The sequence below is a fragment of the Rhipicephalus microplus genome, chromosome 1 (assembly GCF_043290135.1).
Source record: "Rhipicephalus microplus isolate Deutch F79 chromosome 1, USDA_Rmic, whole genome shotgun sequence".
NCBI lineage: Eukaryota > Metazoa > Arthropoda > Arachnida > Ixodida > Ixodidae > Rhipicephalus > Rhipicephalus microplus.
This window is the reverse complement of record NC_134700.1, coordinates 32,934,765-32,959,849: the sequence shown is the minus strand read 5'-3', so window position 1 is coordinate 32,959,849 and position 25,085 is coordinate 32,934,765. Positions and strand designations below refer to the sequence as shown.

Genomic DNA, 25,085 nt, shown 5'->3' with positions numbered 1-25,085 from the left:
CTTACACTGTATTGACAATTTTGTGTGTTTTATTTTTTTTCAACTTGCTTTCCCGCCGCCGCTGCTGCAGCGGGCTCTGTACTGCGTTTTTAGTTGCCGCAGGCAATAAAGTGTTGCGACCTTTTGAGAGCAGTCTAGTGTTTTTGCCACGCTGTGCTCGGACCCATGGGTGTCCGAACGCACGTGTGGAGAGGTGACGGTTAACACGTGCCCTGCGGCTCGCTAAGACCAGACGCACGCGAGTGGCCGTACTTCTTTGAGATATGTGTACACTACACTGACGCCCAATGTGTACCCTACAAACTGTCGACACTAAATATTCCTACGGTTTTGTTACATTGGATTGAGGCTTATCTTTCTGACTGAAAACAGTCTGATGTTCTTTACGGGACGAGTTCATCATATGGAACAGTCTTATCAGGTGTCCCCCAAAAATGTGTTCTAAGACCGCGTGCTCGTGTTATCACTATTGTAAATCGCACAGGCAAGTGCATCGCGAGTGCCACGGTGCTTACGGAACACACTGGGGCGGCCGAAGAGGCGGCGATTGCTCTTGCACTGGTCCCAGGACCGGAGGCTGCGGTCGTGATTAGCGATTCGCAAGCTGCCGTCCGAGGCTTCGCACGGAGTCGCATCTCGTGTCTGGCGGCTCAGATACTACAGTCAAGTAATGGCTACAAGGACGGCGGCGAGCTTCGAGGAGCGATGGCCTCGGCGGCAGCGTCCTCGTATCTCAAAACTGAAAATGCGAATGTTTTCCTTCTGCGGACCTCAGCTCACACCAGCGTCCTGCTCGCAGGTAACCAGGCAGCCCACGCCGCGGCTCGAGAGCTCACTCACCGAGTCGCGGCCAATTCGGAGGCCGCCTTCACCTCCGAGAGCGGGGCGATGACACTGTCCACTCAACAACAACAACTGGAATGGTCGTGGGGTGACTGCTTGACCACATTCAACAACATTGCACAACGTTACAGACTAAAAAGACAGAAATACCCATCACTACACAACAAATTGAACAAAAGACAGGCTGTAACTCTGAGTTTATGACAGACAAATACTTACCCCAGCCCAACGATCCTACGCCTGTGTTATCCTCACCTATACCCGATGGACGCGTGTAAAGCGTGCTGGGAAAGGGCAACACTGTGGCACATGCTTTGGGAGTGTGCTGGAAAAGTTAACGTCACTGCCACCGCTCCCTTCGCGACGCATGTTAGGCAGGGAGGAACTTCGAGGCCACTTGTTTGGTACTGTTGCGCGAGGGCAGGGACTGGCCTCTGCCGCGACTGCGGTCACTGTTGCCGATCGGCGGCGTCAGCTGCGCTTCCGCTGGGAGGCGGCACTCACCAGTGACAAGCTGGCCGCCCAGCTTTGGGCCGTCCGGCTAGCTGAAGATGCCGCCCGGGTCCAAGGACTTCAAGCGGTCATCTGAGGCACTGCCATCATAATTGACTGCGAGTGGGAAGGGACAGGCGTTAATCTCTTCTTCCCCCACCTCGCCTGGTGAAAACTGCCGGACTTTAAATAAAGTGTATTCATTCATTCAATATTTTTTAATGATATAGTTGAACAGGTGTCAAGTCATCTCGGGCTCTATGTCGATAACTGTTGTCTTTACCACGAAATTATTTCCCTGTGTGACAGTGTCCAATTACAAAGTGACCTTGCTGCGATACTACTAAAGTGCAATAAGTGGAATATGACGCTGAGTTTCGCTATGGGGCAAATTTGTCCACATTACAAAGAAATGTTACATTTTTTTTGGTAGGTTTTGTCTTTACGGTGAAAACCTGTCGATTGTTTCTAATTACAAATATTGCATTGGTTAATGTTTGCAGGTTAATGTTTTGCATTGTTGGAATGATGTGGTGCAGTGCGATTAGCTGGAGATCTGTTCGAAGTGTGCCCCGTGGGTGTTTGCCTGATCTTCCAAGCTGTCTCCTTGTGTGTTCTCTAGGGGAAGTGAATGAGATTGCCATCCTGCTACCTTTCCTACCATGTTCCGGACTCTCACCTCTAGTGTATATGAATTGATTCCAGACAGAAACTTATGCCAGCTTTCCTTTCTCGCCTGTCTGCATGTTCTTCTGCCTTGGGATTTTTGTGCTTGAAATCGTCAAGGTTCTTGGCTGTCGGTGAGTTCCCAAGCAACCTCCATGCTATATTTTGGTTTATTCGAGCATTTTTAGAGACACGACCACTTCATGCGCATAAAGTACCGTATTTACATGCACAATGGTCGCACTCGCATATTGATCAGACCCCTAAACTTTGTGATCACAATTTCATTTTTTCAACCTACATAAGTATCCCACTTCAAGCTTGCCACAGCAATATGTTGTGTGCAAAGTCCAGATGATGATCGAGTTTATCTCCTACCGAAGTTACACAATATACATTCGGTAGATGGTAAATCTAAGAGTCACAAAGTCAACTGCACACGTCCAACAAATTTTTATTTATTTATTTTTTATTTATTTATTCAGATACCTACAGTGCCCAAGAGACATTATTGTAGAGAAACATTATTGTAGACATTACTGTAGAGTTACAGGCGGTATACAAGATCAAGAGTTAACATAACAAGATCAGCAATGCTATTGAGATTGCAAATGACATGATACATCTGCATTCCAAACAGATCACTAGAAAAATATATCGGGTCAAACCTAAAACAGTACATTACCACAAAACTACAAAAAAGTGAAAAAGTTAGGACATATAGATAGACAAGTCTACTGAATGCCATATAGAAGTGACGCGATACCTAGTGGAACAAAACTTCAGCAAAAGCACTGTCGAAAGAACTGATTGACGACAAGATAACCTTCTCCGGTAGACTATTCCAATCACGGCATGTTCTTGAAAAAAAAAAAAAGAATACTTATATATGTTAATGCGACCGCTATATTCCCTTATTTCTAAATAATGATCACAACCAGCTGACCTGTAAGTGAAATCGAGAATATATGTTTCCTTCCTAATGCCTGTTGCTCCAATAGAAATTCTGTGAAAGCGCTTTAGGGGTGTATGTATTTTCATCTATCTTGCAAAGTCGGCCATCCGAGATTGGCTCTTGTGTCAGAAGAGCTTACATCAGATTGGCTCTTATATCAGAGAAGTCGCAGTTAGAGAAAACAAACCGGGCTGCACGCTTCTGAATGCGTTCTCATTCGGCAATGCAAGTCTTTGTACCTGGGTCCTTTCCGGAGCATCTGTATTTTAAGGGGGACATGGTGTGGGGAGACATTTTCTGTATTTGTGGACCGAACATAATGAAAATATACATGCTCATGTAGTTTCTCCTGCTGATTTCAAATATGCAAACATTTGCATTGCAGGTAAATTATTTTAGAATATACACAATTCTGCCACTCTATTGTTTTCGGAGACAATAGAAAAGAAAGTGCTTATTAAATAGTAAATATTATTGCATAGCTGGACAGTGCAATTAGCAATAAGTGCAATGCTGCAAGCATATTTCGAATTAAAGAAAAACTAGTGATTCTGCAGATGATGAAAGCTCAGGAGCTATGTCGTGGCTATCACATGCAAAGAAATTTGATAACTTTTAAATTTATATGGGCAGCAAACCGAAATTCTACTCTCAGCACTTTGTAATACACAGATTGGGCTTTATGCAAACAAAAAAAATTATTACTTTAGCTGTTTCAAATCATAAGATATCAACTTGACAAACTAGTAAAATGACCAAAAAGCATGTTTTGAGAAAACAGAAAAAAAAAAAACTCATTTATTTATATAACTGCACTTGAAAAAGCTTTGTATGCACTGGGCATGAAAAAGCTTAGTATGCACTGGGCATATAGTCCTTTTGGCTATTAGCTCCTGTGTAGGGCCTTTTCAGTGATGGCGCATGTTTGCAGTTGCAAAACTCACAACAGTAATACATGAATGGAGAATATTATTTCAATTTCTTTGTAGTTATATGTATTTTTGTATTGCTATGTATCAATTATATGTATTTGTTGTATTTAGTTGCACTTGCATGAACTTACCATCTGTTGGTAGCTCAGCAGTACCTACTACTGTTAAGAAACGAACCCCTGCAACTGCCTTAACTGGGCTCTGGGGTCCTACCTGTATAATAATAACCAGCCATTATATGTTTGACACAATAAAACTGAAACTGAAACTGATGCTTCATGGCTGATGGTGCCATGCACCCTCGATCCTTTTCAGCCATGCGGCTGTGGTTTTGCCAGCTGGTGTTCAGGCTCAGGTTTTCCGTGATGTCTTCCGATGCCCTTTCGTTGTGTGCATTAAACTTGAGCACTGCTTCTGCCACAGCTGCCTCCACTTCACGTGGAGCAGACGATAGCCAGGAGACTCCATTAATAGAGAGGCAAGCTAAAGTCACATGCGCTAAGTAGCGAATAGGGGGGTGCTCTGATACCTCTTTTTGCCGCCAATGACTGCCAATGGCTGCCGATGACTGAATTGGGCCCGTTATGGCGAGAATTCGAAGGCAAAAGACAGCTCTCAAATGAGATCAAGATGGTCGCACTGGCACACATGGAAGGGTAGGGGCACGTCGCAGAAAATGTGCAATTTCAACGACGATTTAGGCTCGGATTTAGCTGATAGGTGCTGTAAAGAGAGTCTTAGTGGCTAAAATAATGATAATATAAGCATGAAATTCACAGTATAAGTGCACAAGTAACTGTAGATTTCAAGAACGCAATAAAAAAAATAAGTTTTTTTCGGGATTTTTCGGTCTGTACAAGCCATATTCCCCCTTAAAGCCAAACTTCAAGAAATCTCCTCCTAGGTTGAAAGAAACTCTTTTCTAACGTGCCCATTGTTTTGAGGTGGACAAATCGCGGTGTCGGTTGTGGAGACCAAAAAATCGCCAAAAAACTCGTTTTTTTTTTAGTTTGAAAATCTACAGCTACTAGTGCACTTACGCCGTGAATTTCATGCCTATAATATCATTATTTTAACCGCTAAGATCCTTTATACGGCGCTTTCTAGCTAAATCTGAGCCAAAATTCACATTGAAATCGCACATTTTTCGTGACACGCCCCTGCCCTTTCATGTGTGCCAGTACGGCCCGCTAGTTCTCATTTGAGAGAGCCGTCTTTCGCCTTCAAATTCCTGCCAGAATGGGTCCAATTCAACCATTGGCAGCTTGTAAAATGAGCGGCAAAAAGAAGTATCAGAGTGCCTTCCTATTAGTTACTTCATGCACGTGACTTGAGCTTGCCTACCTATTGGTGGAGGCTCCTGACTTCGTCTGCTCCGGGTATTGAGGCGCGCGTCCATGCGCGCCATTTTGCCTCAGTGTCAGCGGAGAAGTTTCACGATGTCAAATCCGGAGCGCAAATCCTGAGCGCAAAGATACTATCTATCGGCAGCTACCTGACTTGGAAAAGGAGCAAGCTAAAGCCGAAGATATGTTATCGGAGTTTTCGTCCGCTGCAGCGACGGAGCGAAAATGCGCATTCCTGGTTGACGGTGCCGACGAAGCTGCTCAGCCGTCTGATGGAACCACATTCACAATTATAGATTTGGACACAGTGAACAGCGCTTTGTTGGCATTTGCAAAGTGCAAGGCATGCAATGGAGAACTGCAGATTGTCCGCGACGACCGGGAATTCGGACTCGCCATGAAGTTATGTTTTTTGTGTTCGGCCAATGGGGAGACTGCGTCGTTGTGGAGCTCGCTGCTCGTACGTAGCGATGAACGCGTTAAACCTTTTGCTGTGAACGTTTTGGCCACGCATGCCATGCAGGCAACGGGGAACAGACAGACCGCACTGAATGATGTGTTCTCGTTGATGGGCATCAGCCGTCGGGGTCTTCGCACGAAAAGTGGCAACACTACGTGAGGACAAAGTTGGCACCCGCGGCCGTTCGTGCTGCACGCAATTTGACGAGCGACTGCACGGGGTTCGCGAATTTTACGCCGAAATTAATATATGCCACATGGGAAACATCGCGGCGTCGTTTGATGGGTCATGGATGAGTCGCGGTCATTCAGTCGCGGTCATTCAGTCTCGGCACCGTCCTAGAATTGTTCACCGGGCTGGTGCTTGACTTCGTTGTTTTGAGCAACTTTTGTGGTGGATGCGAGTCGGGCCCAAAGGAAGATGACCCTTCTTATGCAGTGTGGAAGGAACATCACCTGTGTCAGAAAAACAGTGACAAGAAGGCTGGGGAAATGGAGGTTGAGGCTGCCCTCATCCTCTTCAGGAGGTCACTTGAGCGGCACAACCTGCGCTACACCACGGTACTTTGCAACGGAGACAGCCACAGTTACCTTGCGCTACAAGAAGATAAGCTTTATGGGTATATCCCAGTGGAAAAAGAGGACTGCATTAATCATGTCCCAAAGCATATGGGCACTGTTTTGCGCAACTTGATTGCAAAACACAAAGGACCTGGCCTTGAGAGTCTTGGGGGAAAGGGCCGCTTGGCAGGAGACCTGATCTACAAGCTCACCAATTATTATGGGTGGGCTCTGAAGCCCACCCATAATAATGCATAATAATGCATAGCATGAACATCACCAAGTGGTGATGTTCATGCTATGCACATAGCAGTGATGGCCACTTATCATCACATCACGTCCAATGATGAAGTGGCAAACCACACTCTGTGCCCACCTGGTCCAAGTTCCAGGTGCAAACAAAATGCGGCAAAGGCCAAGGGGGAGCCCATTCCCAAACATCGTCGAAAGCTGCCTCCACATGTCTGCCAAGCCTTACTTCCAATTTATGATCATTTTTCAGGCAAAAAGCTGTTGCAACGATGCCAGCGAGGGAAAACCCAAAATAACAACGAATGCCTGCATTCAATGATCTGGGCGCTGGCACCAAAGAAGCGACATGCTTCCCTATTCACGGTGAAGGGAGCTGTGGCAAAAGCAGAGCTCAAGCTCAATGCAGACAATAAAAAGGCATCTGAAAACTTTATGAAAGAGCTGAGCCTAAACCACAGCTGGCAAAGCCGCAGCCGCATGGCTGAAAAGGATCGACTCGACGGCGCACGGCAGCATCAGTCAAGAAGCGACAAGCAACGGAGAACATGCACCAGTCCCTGAAAAATTGCCACACAGGGACTCATAGTCAAAAGGACTACATGTCCTGTGCATACTGAGCATTTTCAAGTGCAGTTATGTAAATGAATGAGTTTTATTTCTTTTTCTCAGTTTTCTGAAAGCATGCTTTTTGGTGACATTACTAGTTTGTCGGGTTGATATCTTGCAATCTAGAACAGCTAGAGCAATAATTTTTTCATTAACGTAAAGCCCAATCTGTGTATTACAATGTGCTGAGAGCAGAATTTCCATTTGCTGGCCATATAAACTTATAAGGTATTAAATTTCTTTGTATGTGACAGCCATGACATGATTCCTCAACTTTCATCATCTGCAGAATCACTAGTTTTTCTTTAATTCGAAATATGCTTGCAGCATTGCACTTATTGCTAATTGCACTGTCCAGCTATGCAATAATATTTACTATTTAATAAGCACTTTCTTTTCTATTGTGTCCGAAAACAATAGAGTGGCAGAATTGCGTATATTCTAAAATAATTTACCTGCAATGCAAATGTTTGCATATTTGAAATCAGCAGGAGAAACTACATGAGCATGTATATTTTCATTATGTTCGGTCCACAAATACAGAAAATGTCTCCACACACCATGTCCCCCTTAAAATACAGATGCTCCGGAAAGGACCCAGGTACAAAGACTTGCATTGCCGAATGAGAACGCATTCAGAAGCGTGCAGCCCGGTTTGTTTTCTCTAACTGCGACTTCTCTGATATAAGAGCCAATCTGATGTAAGCTCCTCTGACGTAAGAGCCAATCTCGGATGGCCGACTTTGCAAGATAGATGAAAATACATACACCCCTAAAGCGCTTTCACAGAATTTCTATTGGAGCAACAGGCATTAGGAAGGAAACATATATTCTCGATTTCACTTACAGGTCAGCTGGTTGTGATCATTATTTAGAGGTAAGGGAATATAGCGGTCGCATTAACATATATAAGTATTCTTTTTTTTTTTTTTCAAGAACATGCCGTGATTGGAATAGTCTACCGGAGAAGGTTATCTAGTCGTCAATCAGTTCTTTCGACAGTGCTTTTGCTGAAGTTTTGTTCCACTAGGTATCGCGTCACTTCTATATGGCATTCAGTAGACTTGTCTATCTATATGTCCTAACTTTTTCACTTTTTTGTAGTTTTGTGGTAATGTACTGTTTTAGGTTTGACCCGATATATTTTTCTAGTGATCTGTTTGGAATGCAGATGTATCATGTCATTTGCAATCTCAATAGCATTGCTGATCTTGTTATGTTAACTCTTGATCTTGTATACCGCCTGTAACTCTACAGTAATGTCTTCAATAATGTTTCTCTACAATAATGTCTCTTGGGCACTGTAGGTATCTGAATAAATAAATAAAAAATAAATAAATAAAAATTTGTTCGACGTGTGCAGTTGACTTTGTGACTTTTAGATTTACCATCTACCGAATGTGTATTGTGTAACTTCGGTAGGAGATAAACTCGATCATCATCTGGACTTTGCACACAACATATTGCTGTGGCAAGCTTGAAGTGGGATACTTATGTAGGTTGAAAAAATGAAATTGTGATCACAAAGTTTAGGGGTCTGATTAATATGTGAGTGCGACCATTGTGCATGTAAATACGGTACTTTATGCGCATGAAGTGGTCGTGTCTCTAAAAATGCTCGAAGAAACCAAAATATAGCATGGAGGTTGCTTGGGAACTCACCGACAGCCAAGAACCTTGACGATTTCAAGCACAAAAATCCCAAGGCAGAAGAACATGCAGACAGGCGAGAAAGGAAAGCTGGCATAAGTTTCTGTCTGGAATCAATTCATATACACTAGAGGTGAGAGTCCGGAACATGGTAGGAAAGGTAGCAGGATGGCAATCTCATTCACTTCCCCTAGAGAACACACAAGGACACAGCTTGGAAGATCAGGCAAACACCCACGGGGCACACTTCGAACAGATCTCCAGCTAATCGCACTGCACCACATCATTCCAACAATGCAAAACATTGACCTGCAAACATTAACCAATGCAATATTTGTAATTAGAAACAATCGACAGGTTTTCACCGTAAAGACAAAACCTACCAAAAAAATGTAACATTTCTTTGTAATGTGGACAAATTTGCCCCATAGCGAAACTCAGCGTCATATTCTACTTATTGCACTTTAGTAGTATCGCAGCAAGGTCACTTTGTAATTGGACACTGTCACACAGGGAAATAATTTCGTGGTAAAGACAACAGTTATCGACATAGAGCCCGAGATGACTTGACACCTGTTCAACTATATCATTAAAAAATATTGAATGAATGAATACACTTTATTTAAAGTCCGGCAGTTTTCACCAGGCGAGGTGGGGGAAGAAGAGATTAACGCCTGTCCCTTCCCACTCGCAGTCGATTATGATGGCAGTGCCTCAGATGACCGCTTGAAGTCCTTGGACCCGGGCGGCATCTTCAGCTAGCCGGACGGCCCAAAGCTGGGCGGCCAGCTTGTCACTGGTGAGTGCCGCCTCCTAGCGGAAGCGCAGCTGACGCCGCCGATCGGCAACAGTGACCGCAGTCGCGGCAGAGGCCAGTCCCTGCCCTCGCGCAACAGTACCAAACAAGTGGCCTCGAAGTTCCTCCCTGCCTAACATGCGTCGCGAAGGGAGCGGTGGCAGTGACGTTAACTTTTCCAGCACACTCCCAAAGCATGTGCCACAGTGTTTCCCTTTCCAAGCACGCTTTACACGCGTCCATCGGGTATAGGTGAGGATAACACAGGCGTAGGATCGTTGGGCTGGGGTAAGTATTTGTCTGTCATAAACTCAGAGTTACAGCCTGTCTTTTGTTCAATTTGTTGTGTAGTGATGGGTATTTCTGTCTTTTTAGTCTGTAACGTTGTGCAATGTTGTTGAATGTGGTCAAGCAGTCACCCCACGACCATTCCAGTTGTTGTTGTTGAGTGGACAGTGTCATCGCCCCGCTCTCGGAGGTGAAGGCGGCCTCCGAATTGGCTGCGACTCGGTGAGTGAGATCTCGAGCCGCGGCGTGGGCTGCCTGGTTACCTGCGAGCGGGACGCTGGTGTGAGCTGGGGTCCGCAGAAGGAAAACATTCGCATTTTCAGTTTTGAGATACGAGGATGCTGCCGCCGAGGCCATCGCTCCTCGAAGCTCGCCGCCGTCCTTGTAGCCATTACTTGACTGTAGTATCTGAGCCGCCAGACACGAGATGCGACTCCGTGCGAAGCCTCGGACGGCAGCTTGCGAATCGCTAATCACGACCGCAGCCTCCGGTCCTGGGACCAGTGCAAGAGCAATCGCCGCCTCTTCGGCCGCCCCAGTGTGTTCCGTATGCACCGTGGCACTCGCGATGCACTTGCCTGTGCGATTTACAATAGTGATAACACGAGCACGCGGTCTTAGAACACATTTTTGGGGGACACCTGATAAGACTGTTCCATATGATGAACTCGTCCCGTAAAGAACATCAGACTGTTTTCAGTCAGAAAGATAAGCCTCAATCCAATGTAACAAAACCGTAGGAATATTTAGTGTCGACAGTCTGTAGGGTACACATTGGGCGTCAGTGTAGTGTACACATATCTCAAAGAAGTACGGCCACTCGCGTGCGTCTGGTCTTAGCGAGCCGCAGGGCACGTGTTAACCGTCGCCTCTCCACACGTGCGTTCGGACACCCATGGGGCCTAGCACAGCGTGGCAAAAACACTAGACTGCTCTCAAAAGGTCGCAACACTTTATTGCCTGCGGCAACTAAAAACGCAGTACAGAGCCCGCTGCAGCAGCGGCGGCGGGAAAGCAAGTTGAAAAAAAATAAAACACACAAAATTGTCAATACAGTGTAAGGTCACAGTTGAGTCACAGCGAGAAAACTATGATTTAAGCTTAGAAACAGGAACGCCTTCAATTTGTGGAAGCCGACATAGGTTTCTTGAGGTGCCTTTTGGAAGAACCTCGTAGGTTCACTGAGTCGCTGTAAAAGCTTGTAGAACCCGAAATAGCGACGCAGCAACTTTTCCGACTAAAAGCCTTGTCAGATGGGGGTCCCCACCCGCACTTCATCACCTGGGTTGAAGGTCACTTGATTGTAGCAGCCTGCGTCTGCAGATTGGTGACGTTGGATATGGCGTTGCCAGAGCTCACAGGCCTCTTGAGCATGTTGAGTGAACATGGCAACGTCTGTGTTGAACATTACCAGCTTGTCGGGAAGGAGCATGGCGTCAAGCATTGTGGTTACTTCTCGGCTGTGTATAAGGCGGAAAGGCGTGAAACCTGTACAGTAATCCCTCTTTGACTCGAAGGCGTCAAATCCAGGGAAAATTTCGAGATAAGCAGTATTTCGAGTCAAGCAAAACCCCGAAAATTTTTGTCCAGGTCACTGCAAAAGAAAAGCCAGTGTTGTCGGGAAAGGCCCCACTGCACGAGACAGCTACTCTAGAAGGCACTAAAATTCGCAAAAAAAAAAAAAAGAATTTATTTTCCAGGACCAAAAAACTGCGTGATGCTCACTTGTATCGCGTTCGTGTTCGGTCCGAGAAAGGTGTTTTCCAGTTGCTCAACACATCACATGAGCCGTTGGTTTCCACAGCTGCATTTGACTGTTGCGAAGCAAGCGCAGCATGTTCCGCGTTTCTGTGGTCGTAGCCACTTCTTGGGACTCTTCCTTTTCTGCATGGTCCGACAGTCTACCGGTAACAAAGACATCCGCCACGTAGAGCGCATACTCTTCAAAGGCAATCTCCCTGTCTTCAGTATCGCTCATGCAGCCGGTTCCTCTGCGCACTTTACTGCACAGCTTATCACAGCCGCTGCATTTCGCACCAAGGTCTTCTTCGATTGATGCCGGGGCGCGAGAAAACCCTGCATGAGCGAAGCAGTTGGCAATCGCTAGGGGGCGTAGTTGGTGCCAGGCTTTGAATATCAGATTGACTGCACCCAGCAGGTCGATCTCATACTTCTTCTCATTGTCGTATCACAGCAAAATACGGTGCCTCCCCCTCCTTCTCCAGCAGGCTTTTCCTATAATATTTCCGGGCCATCTCAATGACTCTCTCATCCATAGGCTGGAGAACGAACGTCATATTTGGTGGCAGGGACTCTGGTGTAACAGCCAACAGTTGTTGATTTTTCCTTGACCGGGGCAATTATCGACAACAAACAACACTTTCCGACCGTTCTTAGCCATCTTCCGGTCAATCAAGTGCACATACATACTCTTTGAAAAACGCCGCTATCATCCAGACTGTTTTATTTGCGCGGTATGCCACATCCCTCGAGAGCCGTGCATTTTGAAAACACCGAGAATCAAGGGACTGGCCATTGATGAGGAGAGGCAGCTTTTCATCGCTGGTAGCAATGGCACCAAAAAGAATGATAATTCTGTTTTTGCATTGCTTGGCACCTGAGCCCGCTTCGCATTTTGGTGTGTAAATGCGGTTAGGCAACATCTTATAAAAGAGAGCAGCTTCGTCGAGATTAAAAACGTTCCTGTTAAAAAGTTGCTTGGGAACTCACCGACAGCCAAGAACTTTGACGATTTCAAGCACAAAAATCCCAAGGCAGAAGAACATGCAGACAGGCGAGAAAGGAAAGCTGGCATAAGTTTCTATCTGGAATAAATTCGTATACACTAGAGGTGAGGGTCCAGAACATGGTAGGAAAGGTAGCAGGATGGCAATCTCATTCACTTCCCCTAGAAAACACACAAGGAGACAGCTTGGAAGATCAGGCAAACACCCACGGGGCACATTTCGAACAGATCTCCAGCTAATCGCACTGCACCACATCATTCCAACAATGCAAAACATTAACCTAAAAACAAACTATAGTGGAGATTCACAAAACATGAAAGATACAACGAACCGTTGTGTTAGTTTAGCTAAAGGCATCGATGAACTGCTGCAACAACTCATCACCAGGCATGGACCGTGTAGTATTTGAAATAATAAAACACCTGCTCTCTGTAACTCAAAAAGATTTTCTCTCCCTGCACAATGCTATTAGGTTTTTTGGCGAGATTTCATCAGCCTTTAAAAAAGCCATTGTTATTCCGATTCTAAAGCAAGGCAAGGATTTATCCTCCGTTACCAGCTACAGACTGATTGCACTAACAAGTTGCCTCTACAAGCTTTTCAAAAAGATTATTAACTGCCGGCTCCTATTACCTGGAATCAAACAATTGACTCGATCCACACCAGTACGGATTTCGTGAGGTTAGATCCACCACTTTCCACTTGCTATGCATCAAGGCACAAATCCATGACGCTTTTGTTCATAAACAGTTCTTTCTTTCAGTATTCCTAGATATGGCAAAGACATTCGACACGACATGGTATTTCGGCATACTGCGAGACCTCTCACACTTGGGCGTGCGAGGTAAAATGCTGACCATAATCGAAAGTTATTTGTCAAACCGCACTTACGGTGTCTGAGTGAGCAATGCCTTGTCACGAGCATTTGTCAAGGAGACTTGAGTGTCCCAGCGTGGTGTGTTGAGTTGCACACTTTTTATTGTAAAAATAAGTACACTGCATTTCTACATTTCACGCAATATGTTTTATTCCACGTATGTCAACGACGTTCAGATTGGTTTTAATTCCTGCAATTTTGCAATTCACGGATGCGAGATTCACAGACGATTTATGGGGCAGTGCACCTGAACTGTTTATCAGTCATAATCGCATCGCCAATGTTCCCCGTGACAGAATCAACGTCTAAATAAAGTTTTTCTGGTGATGTGGAATGCCAAAAAACTGCGGTCTCTTGAAGGCCAAAAAGTGACCCAAAGACTACGCTGACTTGCACCATACCATTTCATGGGGTAGACTATGCAATTGACTATGTGCTTGTGTTATTCAGTGCTTTTTTTTTTTCGCTGCTTCACTGAATACATTGTGTTGTAGCTGCCTTGCAGTTGTAGCGCTACAACTAAAGGTTAAAGCTCAAATGCTCTAGTTTCTCATGAGTGGTCGCTGATATGAGAATACCACTTATAACAAATTTTTTTGTTTTTCTACTACTTCATAATGAGGGATTACATTAATGTGAAAGTTCAACGAGTATCATTGTTACTGATAGGCTCATTGAACTCTTTTTTTGTGTGTGTGTGTGTGTATATCATTTCTTACTTCTTGATTTGTTTTTTCACTAAAACACTAGTGATAGTGTTGGTAATTGTTTTCTTGAAGCAATGGGAAAAACTGCTGAAGGTAAAAAAATAAGGCTTGATAATCAAACAACTGTGTCATAATGAAATGAGTTTTTCTCTGACATTCTTCTCTTGTTGCCTGAGCTTGTTATGTTGTGTCATAAAAGCTTTGGTACTTTGCAGATGGTGTGGTTCCGCGAAAACTGGTATGAAGAGGTTCTGCGGCAGTTGCGCCAGGGGCTGGCCAAGTGCTATGCAGTGGCCTTTGAGAACCGGGGAGGAGTGGCAGATGCTACCGTGACACCGCACACCCTCAATTTCCTCAAGAAGCTGGTGTCCACCTTTGGGGTGGGCATTGAGAATGTCTCCTCTGTGACCACCACCTTTTCTAGTGCCGCCTCGGAGTCGTTGGCCCGCCGTGCACAGGCCACCGCTCAGGATCCCGTCTTTCAGAAGATGAAGGGGCAGTTCACTACTGATTTTGACTTTGGGTGAGTAGTGGCTGCGAGGGCCAGCTTACGCAGGGAAGTCTCTTAGTAACAACCCAATTGAATTGCAAAAGCTATTATTTCAGCAATCTTATTGCTGTTTATTCACACTAATGTTGTAGTCTGAAAGATAATTTCTTATTTACGATAATGCCGCGCCACGGTGGTCTAGTAGCTAAGGTACTCGGCTGCTGACCTGCAGGTCACGGGTTCATATCCCGGCTGCGGCGGCTGCATTTCCGATGGAGGCGGAAATGTTGTAGGCCCGTGTGCTCAGATTTGGGTGCACGTTAAAGAACCCCAGGTGGTCAAAATTTCCGTAGTCCTCCACTACGGCGTCTCTCATAATCTTATGGTGGTTTTGGGACGTTAAACCCTACAAATCAATCAATCAATCAATCAATCAATCAATTATTTACGATAATAATGCTCTAAAGGCAGACAGGGTGCCATACACTTGCTCTATTGAATGCCAATGCTATGGCTGTAGTTTTTGTAAAGGTGCACAACTGAAACTAGTTGCAGAGGCAGTGGTTTCACGGTGAGCATTTCTGCCTGCAGTGGTGCATGTCAAAGTGTATCGGCAGTGGCCAAGAGCTTCCCTGGGACGTAGAGTAGTACTTGGTGCTATGGAAGTGAGAAAAAAAAACATGCTTATGTTTTCTTTTCTTTTTCTTAGTTCTCTATGGCTGTGCAACATTGATCTGGGATGTAGTATTTGATTTTCATGTACCCTTTTATATTTGTAAGTACATTTTCCTTCTGCTGCTGCTGTATGGGTGGCACGGCACAGTCAGGCACTGTTTGCCTTTAGCCGTGTCTTCTCGGATAATTTTGTAACTGTTTTTAATAAACTAATAAACAAACAAAGAAATAAAGAAAGAAAACTTTTGTGACGCCGCTCTCGGCATCTACGACCGGCGATGATTAATCAACAATGCTTTCGAACACAAGAAGCCACAATTGCGAGATGAGATAACTTTTGTTGCATATAAGATCACGGCGACTCTCAACCTTGGACACCACAATGTGCCGCAAAAGGTTTTCCACCTTTCAGTAACGACAGAGACCGGCTGATTAGTGATGACTTTCGCGCGATTGCGGCGGTGCCTTAACACATAACCATCAGAAAAGAGCGATGACGAAGTGGCCAGTGGAGTTGAATGTGCCATGGCTGCATCGCAGGCAAGCTTATCACAGTCATCTTCAGATAGCTGCACATCAAACTGCGGTACAAGCGCGTCATGCTGCCGTTCGCAAGTTCACCGCGTCGTGCGAGGCTGCTTGCACACGTTCCTCGCAAAATTCTTCTTTGTGTTAACGAACAGGCTACTCGCCACACCCAAGCATGATCCTGAGTGATACGTGCGTGATAAAAGCGCGAACGCGCGCATACATTTCACTCAAAGCAAACTGGCATGCGACGGCGAGAGCCGAGTAAGCGACGTGTTGCACGCAACTAGCCGGGGATAATCGGCTCAACGTGGTGGTATCATGCTTCAGTAGAACCACAAAGAATTGCCTTGTGTTTATCACTAACGTGGTGGAATTTACTTGTGAGCGAACGGGCGTCATTTAGCACTCAAAAAGTCTTAGCTTGTCAGCGCAGAGGTTGTTTGCCTTTTTGAATAAAAATGCACCTGAGAAAACAAAACAAGTTTGGCCACTAAAGGGGTGTTTTTATGGGCGGGTTCATATACAACGAGTTACTGATATAACGACCATTTATCACGGCACTTTCAAGTTCATTTTAAACGGGTTCAACTGTATATTAATCTGCATCTAACTGTTCTTAAAGGTTGTTTCACTGCGATGTTGTAGTGCTAAACTGTGAAAGCACCTATCTAGGGAAAGTACGTTCTGCTGCAAAGCCCAAATACGGTCTGCCACGAAGCGCCACATGTAATTTAAAGGGGTCTTGCAACACTTATTGAGCATGGCTAGAAAACGCTGCTGATTGGTAGTCAAGGCTACTGAGAAACCGCGAACCAAATATGGTAACATAGCGCATGGCCTGTAGTTCACAATAAATTTTCATTCAGCTAAAAAATGCCCTCTCAGAGAGAGAGAGAAAACTGCTCAAAGTCACAAGGCGGGCGTGATCTATTTTCTTTCCCCATGCTATTCCTCCCTGCTTAGATTTCAGTGCTTTCGTCGGAATGAAAAGAGAGAATGCAATTGCAGTGTGTGACAAATCATTGCAGCAAGTTTTCTTGTAGCACACATAAAAGAAAGGAAGAAATGAAGGCACATATAGACAGACATATTCCTGTCCTTTACATGCGCTACAAGGAAACTTTCTGAACATGGAGGGACACCCCCACTTAACATTTTTTTTATTTATGGGTGAATTTTGATCAAACTTCCATTCTTTATTTACTTCGACATGCAGATTTCAAATATGCAATCACTTTTTCTGTGCGACTAGTGCTTTTCAAAATACTGAGAATTCATGAATTTTTGCATTGACTAATTAGTAGGTGAGTTTTCTCTTGAATGCTGGTTGAGATAAAGGACAGTGGCATATGAAAATAATGTTGTATGGTCAGAGCTTGCAGTGCTACAAGAATGAATGTTTTAGACTGATTTGGGCCAAAGTTACAGCATGTCAAACATTTGTAAGCAAAATGCTTTAGTAATATATTGGAACTATTATTAATTTTTGAAAAGATCTCTCATTTTATTCGTTCAAATTTTATACCCACTGCAATCCCCATTTGTCCCTTTTTCAGACAAACCAACAATCACTGTGATAGGACAAGTACTACCAGAGGAATTGTCATTCCAAAACTACACCATGATCAAAAACGCAGTTTTAAGAAAACGAGGAAAAACATTTCAGGACAAGTTTAGAAATAATTATGGAAATCTTTTGAACACTGCGGTGATCGAGGATGATATATGGGTTCAATAAGGCAACAAATCTTGTACAACAATCTCGAATAAAATTAGGGCATCTGACAATTTATTTGTAAAGCCCAATAATAACTCTGAAAAATTATTTTTATAGATGTTCTTTATTGATATGTAATTTTATACTAGTCCTACTGCACTTAGCAATTCACCACCTTTCTGACAAAGAGTTATTGAGACTAGTTGCGAGGAATCGGAGATATTGTTGCTCCAATATGACACCATCAGAAATGCAACATTGGGGAACCAGGTAAACAAAAGTTGCCGTTGGTACGTTTTATTGTGCAGCCCCCATCGCGACAGTCCCATCATCGCAAAAATATTGTTCACAAATGTCTGGCCGTTCCCACTACAGAGCATTACACGCATGGATAAAACGTTTATCTCAAATGCATCGAACGACTTTTTATTATCGACTTTGTGCAACTTCCGTGCCGTCGTCACTTCGCCACAACAGTCGCACTTTAATATTAGTTTCTTAGCTAGGCCGTTGGCGCGGTCATAGTCCTTAAATTTCTTTTTTTTGGTCACGAAACTGCCACCTCAGTTTAATATAGAGCTACCGCCGGCCGCTAGGGGCGCTACAGTCAAAGAAAGGCCATCTCGCTGAGCGGCCGCCGCAGGCTACGCTTGCATTTTTTTTTTTCTTCTCGGGTACGTCGCGGCCGAAAGTCCGGCTCCTTCAGGACATTATTTACATTATAATTTCTCGCTGAAACTATGCTAACATACTAACTAAACTTGAACTTATGAGAATGTTTGCTTACCGAAGACAAGACGCATACAGAAAAGTAAACAATCTCAGTCAGCTGGCGGCTCAGTGTGCCAGCAGACGACGCGCGCGGACCTATTCCTACTGTGAATTCCGTGTTTGTTGGCCCAACAGGCCTCAAATAAAAACATTTGACGCAACTGTGATACGCTCAGAGGATAAGACATCAGCAGCGCTGTCAGTAAATGAAACCTGAGCTTAATGTTGTGCACTGTTATTTTCGGAACTCCGACTGCACGCGAGTCGTTGCAGCAGTGGTGACGGGCTCTAATTTTACTCAACATAAGCTTGTCTAGGACGTGAGCTTGCACTTGACGGCACGCCGTTTGAAACAGATAGGTTGACGACTTGTAGCCCTCAATGAAACGCTTGCTTGACAGCAACTTTTGTCGTATTCAGGCCTCGCAAGCTTTGCTAACTTTCGTGTGTATCAGTCCAAGTGTGTGACAAAGTTTTCTCACGCAATTTTTTTCTGTCAATGTCCCCGATGAAAACCTCGTGAATCAGAGTGACACAAGGGCATATTAATGCCCCTGTGTCAGCAGTGCGCTTTTTTTATCTCTAACTCATTCGGAGCAGGCTGTGGTGCCTTTTGCTCTTGCCACCTTAATGTAATGTTACAGGAGAAATAAAGTATTTTTCTTTCCAACTCGCTCGATCAGGGTGACAAAGATTGACGCGGGATTGCATACAGTATCATATTTTCTTGGTGAACGAAGACGCATTATAGGATTGTAATCACGAGCTTATTTATTCGTTTATTTATTTTTGAAGGAAATGAGGCTGTGCAGATGCTTGAGAATTAACATCTAATTTTTGCCTTCACTCAGCACTGGGGTAGTGTAAAGCACAACAGCAATGGTAAAGGAGTATTGACACAGAAGTCTTATACCCTGTTTCTTTTTTTTCCTGCAGCCTATGGTTACGAACGGCCGATTTATCACGGATGGAAACCTACTTTGCTTAGAAAATGAAGTCATTTCCGTGGGATGGCCTTTTTCGCAAGCAGCACAGAGCTGCAGTAGCATACTTAAGAAAAGATTAAAATTGTCAATAGCTTTTGATGTCAGCATACAAGATGCATATGCACGAACTGAAACTAAGTGGTTATGCAAATAATCTGCTGTTTATAAGTAATCACACACAGAGAATGTAGTCGAGGTTACCAGCAAAGCCGAGTTTTTTTTGTTTGTGCTTGGGGGTGATTTTATTTGCAATATTCAAGCAAAAACAAGTTACATAGGCAGTGCAGGGCCGACATGTGCCTGCTGCTTCGTACAAGCAGATTTTTTGTCCCCGCTTGCTGGACAGGTTGTTCGCACTAATGCTCGTGTGCGCTTATTTTTTTTTTTTCTAGTAAAGAAATGCAGGCGAGTCCTAAGAAAAAAAAGAAATGATCTCAGCAGTGATGCTAATGAAATGTAGTGTGCAACCAACTGCTGCCGAAGCCGTGTGGCCGTCCAGCAAAACGCCCTCAAGAATGCTCATGTATGCATTGGCACATGCCACTTTTTTAATTGTGAAGAGTTCCAGGTGATGTTTCACAATTTTCAGGAGCGTAAGCAGCTGGTTAAAGGGCACTTGAAGGTGACCTTTGGATCTTTGAAGTATTAGGCCAGCTGGCACTCGTTCAGACTTTAGCGTTGCGACACAGCCGGAGCATTTCAGAGAAGAAAACTTTTTCACCACGTAGCCTGCGAGATATTCCAGAATGTGCTCTTCTGGCGATTCTTTGGAACACCAATCCGAAGCTTCTTCCACACTGTTGTCAGGCTCCATTAGGACATCTTCTGGGAGGACTGCCAGAGAGTCTGCCTGTAATGTAAACGGCAATTTCGTTAAAAAAGTAAACAGTGAACCAATGAGAGAAATGCACATTTAGTGCTCTATAGGTAGGGCAATATTGTTTGACATGCCTGAGTTTTTTTATATTTCAATTAAAGCAATTTTGGGTGCCCATAATTGGTAACAATTATGCACTCATGTATCGCCCAACAACTATTTTGTTAACAAAGCTTTGCTCACATGATTTATGGGTGCTTTTGCTCGGTTGAAAATGTCCTGGAGCTTGAGCAGCAACTGTGGCTTATCTCCAGCCACTGACGCTTGTTCAGGTGGTTGTACCAGGTTGTTAACGGAGAGCATTCTGTATATAAACGGAAACTGCTGCACCGTCGGCTGCCCTCCATCACCAGCAACATGTCTCAATATGCCGAAGAATCTCTGGAAGAAATGGCATGTGTTATCAGTGAAAACTTGTGAAAAAACAGTTATTTACCTCCAATAAATCCTGCCCGAAGTTTCCAACCAGCACGTAACGAAAACCATATGAAAGCAGGCTTTCAACAAGAGAAGTGGTGCTGAGGAGAGTTATGTGCAAAGCTTCGCACATAGGTTTGCTTAGGAAGCAGCTTCTTCTCTGCTTTGGCAGCTCATCCAGATACTTGCAGCAGCTATCCAGCCACATCAAGTTTTCTTTCCGTGTCTGCAAATAGATCACATTTCAGCCTCGAGAACAAAATGCTTACTAAATGAAAAGAACTGATTTCTTACAGCAATATGCTCGACTTCTTTATATTGTACGTGCTCTAGCCTTCGAGAATTCAGGCAGTCAAAAAGGCTGTTCATTCGTCTTTTGAACTGCGATGTTGCCGAGGAATTGTGGAGTTTCTTGCAGCCATCCTGTGTACTGTGAAATTCCATTGCTGCAGCAGTGGATTCACTGAATAGCTGAAATATGGAAATGCTCTTCTGATGAAATTGTTCTTAGCTAAAATACCATTATTAAAATCATTCTCAGCTGAACAAAATTTTAATGTTTCTTACCTGAACTGCAAGCTTCACACTCAATTTCTGAAAAGCATTTGGTGATACATGTGCCTTTGTAAGCTTTTGCACAGCACGAAGACCGCCCTGTTCCTCTTCATATTCAAGAAGATCTGCATAATCGGAGTGGTACACTTCTTGTCCCTGTGGGAGCTGCACAGAAATTTCATTAGTACTAATAAGTCATTGAAAGTTCATTTCAGACAGGCAAAACTCATTTCTAGCTTACCAAAAACTTCTCAACTTTCTGTAGATTGCTTCGTATACACTTGAATATGTGGGGTGGGTCTATCACTGAATAGATCACTCTGAAAGGGTCACATGAATGTTCAAATGATGTTCTTGTGTTTCCCATTTCACCGCATATGTCTAAAAATGATACATAATATGAGGTTAGGCAGTTTATTTTATCATGCATACTCTAGATACAAATATGCACTTTAGTAATTGCCCTACCCAATGATCTCAAAGCTGACCGGTTGCTTGTTGAGTTGTCACATGTCACTGCGTCCACAACAGCTCCAGAATTGAACAAGTTCTCAATGCACTGCAGCAGCAGTTTTGCAATGATTGAACCTGGAGCAGCACTTGAAGTACAGAATGTGCCTACTGTCTGAGACCAACCGGCAAGGAAAGGTTGGAATAGGAAAACTAGCACGTCGTCAGCATCTCGCTCGTTATCTGATGGTCTGGTGTGCTCCCCAAAATCCACTTTTCCCACGAGTTTTATGTCAGACTCTCTTAGGTGCAGGCTTTTTCGTACACTCATTTCGTCGAACATTAACACTCCTATAGAAGAGAAAAAAAATGAAATCAACTTGTTGAAGGAACATAAGGAAAGCATGATGAAGTGATGGAGACACTGGTTACAAACCTCGTCGTTCCCTCTCGGGGCAAGCAAGCAGCTTTTTCTTTAGCACAAAAAATAAGTCTGAATCAAACCCGAAGTCCGCTTTAAGGTTTTTCATGTAGGTGTACAATGTGCGCACATTTGGCAAAGGCAGGTAGTCATTCTCATGAAGAAATGTGTACACTGCAGTCGACTTAATCTTCAAAAGAAGGCAGTCATACTGCCAATCTTTGTACCTGATGGGAAAAGGTGCGCAAAATTGTTTTGCATTAAAAACATGTTGAAATGTGTTAGGAAGCATACAGCCTTATCATCATAGTGCTTTTCATGCTTACTGAACCATGCAGCTTGGCTATTAATGTAAAGACACCTTGCATATAGTGAAAATCGCTGAAATGCCACAATGCCAGAGTATATACACACTCACAGGTATGTGCATAGATCACACGCTTATAAACAGGCTGCCAAACGTGCAAGAATTACAAAAATTCATCAACCAATTGGTCCAGCCACGAGGAATTTGTTGCTTTCAGTGCTGAGCAAAGCAGTTTTGTTGTGATCCTTGTTATGAACACAGATAGGTGTTAGAGTGCGTAGGTGTCAGACCAATAACGTCCTAATATAGGGTACAATTTCAAGTAAGCAAACAAATAGAAGAGGCACTGGTATAATTTACAATATAGGCAGTAAAAGGGTCGCCCCTTTGGGGAATGGCTAACAACCTTCAAGGCGTATAAAGGCACACTATATTTAAATATTTGGATCAATTCCTTACCGCACAGCTTTAGCAGACTTCGCGTTTCCTTTCATCAAACATTGATCTAGGACAAGCCTCCCGCGATCGGTAAGCTTCCGAAGGCTCTGCTCCAGCATTTTTTGTTTGCCAGCCTGCACCCTCAACTTCGCGAGCATTGTTTGGCACCGTGCAAGCTGCTGTTTGACGGCCCGAAGCTGACACCGCAGAGTTGCCTTTTCCGCTGCGCAGCAACAGCGGTGTTCGTTATTCGTTTGGCAGGCGCAGTCACAACTCTGTTCGCTGCTGGTAATATTACAAGCTGCTGCATCTGTGAAAATGTTGAAAACAGCAACAGTATGTACATACTTCACACCAAACACCGTGTATACACGCCACGCAAAGTAAATCGCACGCACAAGGAATGCAAACAGCCGCCTTAGCACAAACGCGCAGATTATGTACCGTCGTCTGCCGGTGCAGTACCCAACGTGCTCGTAGGCAGCACAGGAACTTCGACTTCGACTGCTTCCCTTTCACGCGACGGCTCCCTAGGCTGCTTCCGTGGCGGTCGAACTGTCCGTGGTCGGGGCTTCGACATCGTGAAGTATGCTGGTAGGCCGTGGAAAACACGGGGAATGGCGTTAGGCCTGAGGCGCGGCTTGTCCTTCGGCAACGACACGGCGTCACCGTTTGTTACAAAATCATCCGTACGAATGATGTCCGATAAGTCAAAGTGCTTCGCGCACACACGCACATGCTTCGAATCGAATCTGAAGTCGTCCGTTTTTTGCAGCAGGATGGCTCGCTTCCAGTGCTCGAACTGCTCACGAACGCTCGGCATGCAAAACAGTGATACCTTTTCGCTAGTGCCATTGTAACCGGAACGGCACCCCGTACACAGCACCTGAAAGGCATCGTCGCGCGAAAGCGCCGCTTCGAATGTACAATACTAGAAGTGGGCTTTCATCTAGAAAGAAATCACAAACACAAAGTACCCGTGCAGACTTTCCGCTCACGCCAGCTGCATGTGCGGTCTCTAGAACACGGAAAACCCGGCGAAATGTGGCCTCTACGCTGCAGTGGCGCCGCGGCGCGGCACCTTTGGGCGACATATGAAGCTCGCCCATAGCGTGACAGCGAAGTTTCCTGACCAGAAAAAGTATTTAAGGACTATGGCGCGGTCAACCATGACTAGTTTCGCACACCCGCGGCATACTTTGCACCACGCTTTGCATCATAGAGAATCAGCGAGCAGCCCATTCAGGATCTCCAAGTCGACCATCAAATACAAAGCTGCAGTGTTCGTGGCAGAGGCCGATATGACGCGTTGCTTGCATCGGTAAAAACCACAATCTTTCGCGCTGTCGCCAGTGTCGACTCTAGTCATTCAGGCATGAGCTGCTCACGAGCCCTCACTTGGTCTGTGTCGCTACTCGTGACAGCTTCAGTGTCAACTCGCTTAAGGCTGTAGTCGGCGTGAAGAATGCTGTCGTTCTCGGAAGGATTGCTGTGAGTTGCATCGTCGCAGGTTGCTTGCTGATTGCTTGAAAAGCCGGACGACGGCATGCCCTTATCTCGCGGACCGCTATCACCTGCGCCAGTGTAGTCGGATGCCCTGGTACCGCGAGTCGCTTGATCATCGGTTGCAGAGCAGCGCGATACCGTTCCTTTGTGGTGCGGACCGCAATCACTTCCATCGCCGTTATCGGGTGCCGAAGCAACGACGCTCGCTTGTGGAAACTCAAGATGTCGTGTCGTTCGCATGTTTTTTTTTTTCTCATTTCAGCTCGCCTTCGGCTGATCTGATACATCGAGTGGAACTTTCTCGGTCCTCCAGACGTGTTCGTCATAAGATTGTAACCTAAGCTAAAATGACGCATTAGCTAGCCAGGTTTTCAAATGCAGCACCCTAAGCCAATCAAAAGCCATTTCAGCCACATGATCGGAAGTGGCCAATGACAATTTGCTAAGCTTACTTTTTTTTCCTTTTTATATGAACAAGTGGCAAGCTTAGTGCAAAACACGAGAGCTTTTCAACGATACCAAAACTGCCGTGTAGGAGCGGGCCGTTCAAGAAGTGCAGGCAGCCGAAATTAGCCCGATTTGTCCACAATTTAAAGGGCTGGGGGTATGCCAACGCACCTTTGATTTACTGTTACGCCGCTAATACGCGAGATTTTGAAACGAGAACTTGCAAACAGGTGCCTCATGGTAGAAGGAATAGGAAAATAACATTTTTGAAAATTCGATTTTTGGGCTAATTTTTCGGTCCCAAGAGCCCTGTCTCCTCT

General features: G+C 44.7%; 1 protein-coding gene across 7 annotated transcripts in view; it reads left to right on the top strand.

The window, feature by feature from the left end:
* The window catches only part of Nipped-A (Transcription-associated protein Nipped-A), a 991,444-nt gene that overhangs the window by 878,334 nt on the left and 88,025 nt on the right, over positions 1 to 25,085 (top strand). For all 7 annotated transcript variants that reach the window (XM_075869412.1, XM_075869408.1, XM_075869400.1 and 4 more), the window contains one exon: positions 14,393 to 14,700. In XM_075869412.1, the coding sequence (XP_075725527.1) occupies positions 14,393 to 14,700 (308 nt within the window). The remainder of the gene's footprint in view (positions 1 to 14,392; positions 14,701 to 25,085) is intronic.